The sequence below is a fragment of the Pelobates fuscus genome, chromosome 9, assembly GCF_036172605.1.
Source record: "Pelobates fuscus isolate aPelFus1 chromosome 9, aPelFus1.pri, whole genome shotgun sequence".
NCBI classification, from domain to species: domain Eukaryota; kingdom Metazoa; phylum Chordata; class Amphibia; order Anura; family Pelobatidae; genus Pelobates; species Pelobates fuscus.
Genome location: NC_086325.1, coordinates 12,209,487 through 12,215,486, shown reverse-complemented (window position 1 = coordinate 12,215,486; position 6,000 = coordinate 12,209,487). Strand labels below are relative to the sequence as shown.

Sequence of the window (6,000 nt, the reverse complement as noted above, 5' to 3'; positions counted from 1 at the left end):
GATTGGTGTGCAGATATTTGTTTAACATTGTATGTACTATCCAAAGACTTCAGATGGAAGGGGTTTTCAATCACAGTTTTTCGCCACCATAACTTTCTTGGTTTTTGCTTTATATATATATATAACAAAATAGTATAAAGGGTGCAACATATATAGTGTAGATTGGATTAGCCCAGTATATCAGATGCCAATATACCAGGTTATTGCAGTATGCAACAATACCTTTTTTATTGGACTAACATAATACTTAAAAAACAAGCTTTAGAGAATGTTCCTCTCTTCAGGTCCGAAGCAATACTGACCAATCTGATAAAGTTTAACATTCAAAACACCCGATGTTAAATAAGGTGGGGAGGGGGGAGGGGATGTCTCTCTTCTCTGTATGTTTACTTTTTCTTGGCAAGTCTGCACCTTTCACTTTCAGGCACATCTTCTGCTATTTGTGACACTCCACTCACCACCCCTTCTTTAAAGGGACACTATGGGCACCAGAACAAATATAGCTTGTTGTATTTGTTCTGGTGAGTATTATTATTCCCTTCAGGCTTTTTGCAGTAAACACTATGTTTTTTTAGAGAAAAAGTGTTTACATTACAACCTACAAATACCTCCACTGGCTACTCCTCATATGGTTGCTAGAGGTGCTTCCTGGGACAGTGCTGCACAGTGTGACTCACATTCAGTGTCTCCACCCTCTCCGTGGAGACATGGAACTTTCCCCATTGAGATGCTTTGACTCAATGCATCTCTATGAGGAGATGCTGATTGACCAGGGCTGTGTTTGGCTTGTGCTGGCTCTGTCCCTGATCTGCCTCCTTGACAGTTTTAGCCAATCCAATGCTTTGCTATTTGAAAGCATTGTGATTGGCTTAGGTCCCTACTTCTGATTTCAGACAAGCAGGCAGATCAGGGGCAGAACCAGCAGAAGCAGCAGCAGACTAAAATAAGAGTAAGATTTTACTATATTTAGGCAGGGTAAGGGAAGGCCAGGGGGGGGGAAATTGTGGTTTTAACAGTAAAAGGTCAGACTTTTAGTTGTTTAACATCGTTTTTTTGATCAGATTGATCAGTATTGCTTCAGACCTGAGGAAGAGAGGAAAACACTTGAAAGCTTGTCTTTTACGTATCATGTTAGTTCAATAAAAAAAGGTATCATTGCACACTGAAATGCTCTGGTATTTTTGCATTATGTATGTAATAACTTGTCTTAATATATTCATATATTTAGACACCACCCACAATTCCTTCTTCCCCTCCAGCATTACTTTACATGAATACAATTTTATTTTGTTACCACCTCTATGCAAGAAAGACATCAAGACACCTGTATCTGAAACACATTGTAGAGCAACTCCACAATGGATTCCTCTGAAGGGTTAACACTCCTTATTGCCCTCTGCATATCCTGCCTTATTGTGATACTTGGTTTTAAAATCATTTGGAGAAATGGAAACCTCCCCCCAGGACCTAGACCTCTTCCACTGCTGGGAAATTTGCTGCAGCTGAGAAAGGGGGATTTTGTAGAAACTCTCCAGAAGGTAGGACTGTGTGAATTTACAATGAGAGTTAGCAATCTTGGTATAAAAGGAATAGTTATCAAAAATCTTTCTTTCTTTCTTTCTTTCTTTCTTTCCATTTCTTTCTTTCTTTCTTTTTTTTATATATATACATTTATATATATATATATATATATATATATATTTTTTTTTTTTTTTTTTTTTTTTTATTTTTTTTTAAGATCTCCCTAGACACCCAGATCACTTCCTCTGAACGAAGTGGTCTGGGTATATCTGTCCATATCTTTTTAATCCAGCAAACATTGTGTTGCATAAACAGCATTATTTTTAATGCAGAGATAACCTACCTCTTGTCTTCCTGACCTTCACTAGAGGGGACTCTTTAGCTATAAACAAGTTAAACTTGGTTAAAGCTCAAATAGCTCCCATTTGGTTGGCATAGTGTTGCATTTTGTCGTGTCGCATTTTGCCGTGCATGTGCACAAGTCTCCATGTGAGTAGGCATATGATTGGCTGAGATCATCATCAATCTTGCAGAAAGGTTGAACGGCTGAATGAAAATCAGTGCATCAACATACCATTTAAACCCCTGCAATGTGGAGTAGACTCCTATATAGTTAGTGTTCCATTAATGATGTGCATTGATTCGTCTGAGAACATTCAGTTGTTATCTGGCTGACCGGCCATGTTGGGTCAGACTGTGCTTTTATCTGACCAACTGCTGCTCAACCTAACTTGCTGTTGCAGTGATTGCTTTGTGTGAACCTGCAGCAGTAGGCATGTTAGGTTGTGTGGTATGTGTTCGGATATGAGTAGAATCTGACCCAACATGGCTCCTCGGACAAATACAAATATATTTTCTCATTAAATCTAGTTAAAATTTGATGACACTCGTGCTTTAATTAATATGGTATATAAATAATGTAATAACATGAAAGTCACACCAGAGTTCAAGCAGTTGATGTTCTTCCATTACAGTTTAGCAAACAATATGGTGATGTATACACGGTGTACCTCGGGACTCGACCAGTAGTGGTGGTTACCGGATATAAGAGGGTGAAAGAAATCCTTATAGACAGAGGGGATGAATTTTTGGCTCGGGGAGACATTAGCACCTTTGATACTGTCTACAAAAATTATGGTAAGAAATGATTGCTCTCAACGTTTTCTTTGCTTTTTACTTCTAAGGAATTTTTCACTTCAGTAGACTTAACAGAGCAGACCTCTTCTGTGAAATGTTTTTCTTTACTTCTAAATCCGAGCAAAATGTTTATTTCAATTATTTTATTGCTGAAAGTATGTTTTTATCCAAATGCTACTCCTTCCCTGCCTCCACGTTACTTTGAGCCAGAGAGGAACATACAGAAACCGTCTACAATGCATGTTTCCCCCAGAACAATCAATGTGACTCACTTGTACATGGGAAGCACACCTTAGAGAAGATTGGTTGCGGCAGAGGCTTATATGGGCGTACTTAGAACAGATATAGCTAGCCATCAATATTTGTATGCATTTGTTAACAAAACACAGAATATTTATTTCAAAATTGCAACTCACTCAAGGAAATGACTCCCTCATTCTGCTGTGGAAAATGCTGCCATGGCATGGTTTGACTGAACAAATACATTGTGGGTTTGTTTTGGGTTTTTTTTTTTTGGGGGGGGGGGTTGAATTTTCCATTTTAACCCTTTAAGGATGGAGTCAATAGTCAAGGTCTGATCAAAACAAAACGTAAAAAAAACTTAAACCTGGAATTTCCGCTATATGTCTGTCCAACCATAATTTACCTCTTTCATATAAAGTGTACCCACACTTATTATCTAGCATTTTATTTAGTAGAAACAGGGCTTTCATTTAATATCAAATATAAATGAAACATAATCCAATATGACATTTTTTTTTAGAAGTTCTGCGTGGAATTTTAACTGTTAATGTTATAATACTGTTAGAGTTTACTGCTACATTACACATAGTTGTATTCAATGATGTCTCACAAGTACAAAAGTACCCACCATATACAGGTTTTATGGAGTTTGCAGGGTCAAATATAGGGCTTTTCCCCTTTTCATTTTTACACACTGAAATTTTACAGATTGGTTTGCTGGGTCTATGCTGCTTTTGGGACCTTATGGCAGTCCAGAAATAAAAATTAACCCCAGTGTGGCATACCATTGCAAACGTAGACAACCCAAGGTATTCAAAATGAGGTATGTCCAGTCTTTTGTAGTAGCCACTTATTCACAAACCCTGGCCAAAGTTAGCATTCATATTTATTTTTTGCATTTCCGCCCCCCCCAAAAAAAAATGCCCTCTCACTGATGATATCATTGTCGTTTTAAGTTTTACTTCTCTAAAATACTCAGATTTGTGTTCAGTCATGTCTCACGAGTAAAACAGTACCCACCATGTACAGGTTTTATGGGTTTTTGAAAAGTTACAGGGTCGAATATTGGGCTTTCCCATGTCAGCTTGCCAGATTGGTTAGGTGGCCTATGTTTCCTTTGAGACCATATGGCAGTCCAAGAATGATAATTACCATGTCATATCATTCACAAAAGTAGATAACCAAGGGTATTCAGAATGGGGTATGTCCAGTATTTTGTAGTAGCCACTTAGTCACAAACCCTAGCCAAAATTAGTTTTCATATATTTGTTTGCGTTTTTCACACAAAAACAGCATCATCATATCACTGATATCATCATCAATCATCATTACAAGTTACAGGGTTAAATATAGGACTTGTAAATTAAATTCAATGGACTTTATGCCTGGGTTGTCAGACAGATCCCTTGAATTATAATTAATAAAATTAATTAATTATGTAAATATAGTAGGTAAACATACACGTTGAATATTTATACATATATATATATATATATATATATATATATATATATATATATATATACATATATATTATATATACACATGTACACTCACATACATGTACATATACACACAAATATATATATATATATATATATATATATATATATATATATATATATATATATATATTTATTTGTGGTCAGGGAAACCAGCAGAAAGTTAACCATAATATTAACTAAATTCGGTTGTGGTGTGCCAAAACTGATGTTCGGGCGGGCCTGTAAATAAAGTGGGCCCACCAAGATGGAATTTTTTGTAGAAAAGACAACACCCCTTGTTCAAGGATAAACCAGATCAGGGGTGAAGAAAAGGGTTATAGAGGTAGTTCAGGGGCTTAACCCTAGGGAACAAACAACTGGAAAGAAAAAACTAAAAACTGGAGAGGAGTAAGAGTCCTGCAAAGCAGGAAAAACTGCCCCCTCCCAAGTACTACCTAGTATGTGTTAAACTTTATAGAGACTTGCACATAAAAATAATCAAATTTTATTTGAAAGTGCAATTTGTGCTAGTATTCTCCCGTGCGCCAAGAGTACTGCTAGTCCAGGATGAGTTCCTGGAATAGCTGTGGTTTTTGGGGGGATTCGCTGGCCATGGGATGAACGAGAGGGGGCGTCAGTTGCTGTGTTATGATTGTCCGGCTGTTGCCACTATGGGGTAGATCTCGGAAAAGGGGTAAAGGTATTGTTCAAAGATGGTCCAGTTATTATCTCTTAGGGAGAACTAGTGAGGTACTTCTGTACAACCGTAACAGCCATCGTGAGAGAAGTCGATTCCCCTTAGACCGAAAATGTAGAGAAAGAACGTAAATAAGCATTAACACATAAATGGATTGAAATGGTAGAATATATACATAGGGTGGACATTGCGTGGATTAAGTAGAAAGAGCTAAGTCTCTTGAAGTCCCAGGAATAAAAGTTTATTGTGTACCTGATAGGTGTGATAAGGCTGAGTGAAACCTGATCGACTGAACCTAACCTGTCGAGATAAGCGTAGATTCCATGAAGGCCTACTTACCCGTAACAAGGGTAGTCCAGCATGGCAAGACTTGGTGCTAGTGAACTATGGTGACCTCCAGAGGTCATAATTGAAATACCTTAAAAGCAGGAGGAGTACATTGTACATTGAGAAAGTGTAGACTGCCGAATACTTGAATATTATTATTATTATTATTATTATTATTATGGTATTTATATAGCGCCATCAAATTCCGCAGCGCTTTACAATGGGTGGATGAACAGACATGTAGTTGTAACCAGACAAGTTGGACACACAGGAACAGAGGGGTTGAGGGCCCTGCTCAATGAGCTTACATGCTAGAGGGAGTGGGGTAAAATGACACAAAAAGGTAAGGATAGTATTAGACTAGTGACAGTTGCAGAAGAGGAATCAGTCAGTAGCTATTAACAGTTTAATTGATACGCTTTTATGAAGAAGTGGGATTTTAACGATTTTTCGAAGGAGTGGAGACTGGGTGAGCATCTAACGGAGGAGGGAAGAGAGTTCCACAGGAACGGTGCAGCCCTTGAGAAATCTTGAAGGCGAGCATCAGAGGTGGGAATACGGACAGAAGATAGACGTAAGTCTTTGGCAGAT

At 37.8% G+C, this 6,000-nt stretch overlaps 1 protein-coding gene across 1 annotated transcript in view; it reads left to right on the top strand.

Annotated features, from left to right (window-relative positions):
- Positions 1 to 1,358: 1,358 nt before the first annotated feature.
- LOC134572303 (cytochrome P450 2G1-like) overlaps positions 1,359 to 6,000 on the top strand; it is a 93,693-nt gene continuing 89,051 nt past the window's right edge. The window contains exons 1-2 of the mRNA XM_063431186.1: positions 1,359 to 1,538; positions 2,496 to 2,658. Coding sequence (XP_063287256.1) covers positions 1,359 to 1,538; positions 2,496 to 2,658 — 343 coding nt within the window. The remainder of the gene's footprint in view (positions 1,539 to 2,495; positions 2,659 to 6,000) is intronic.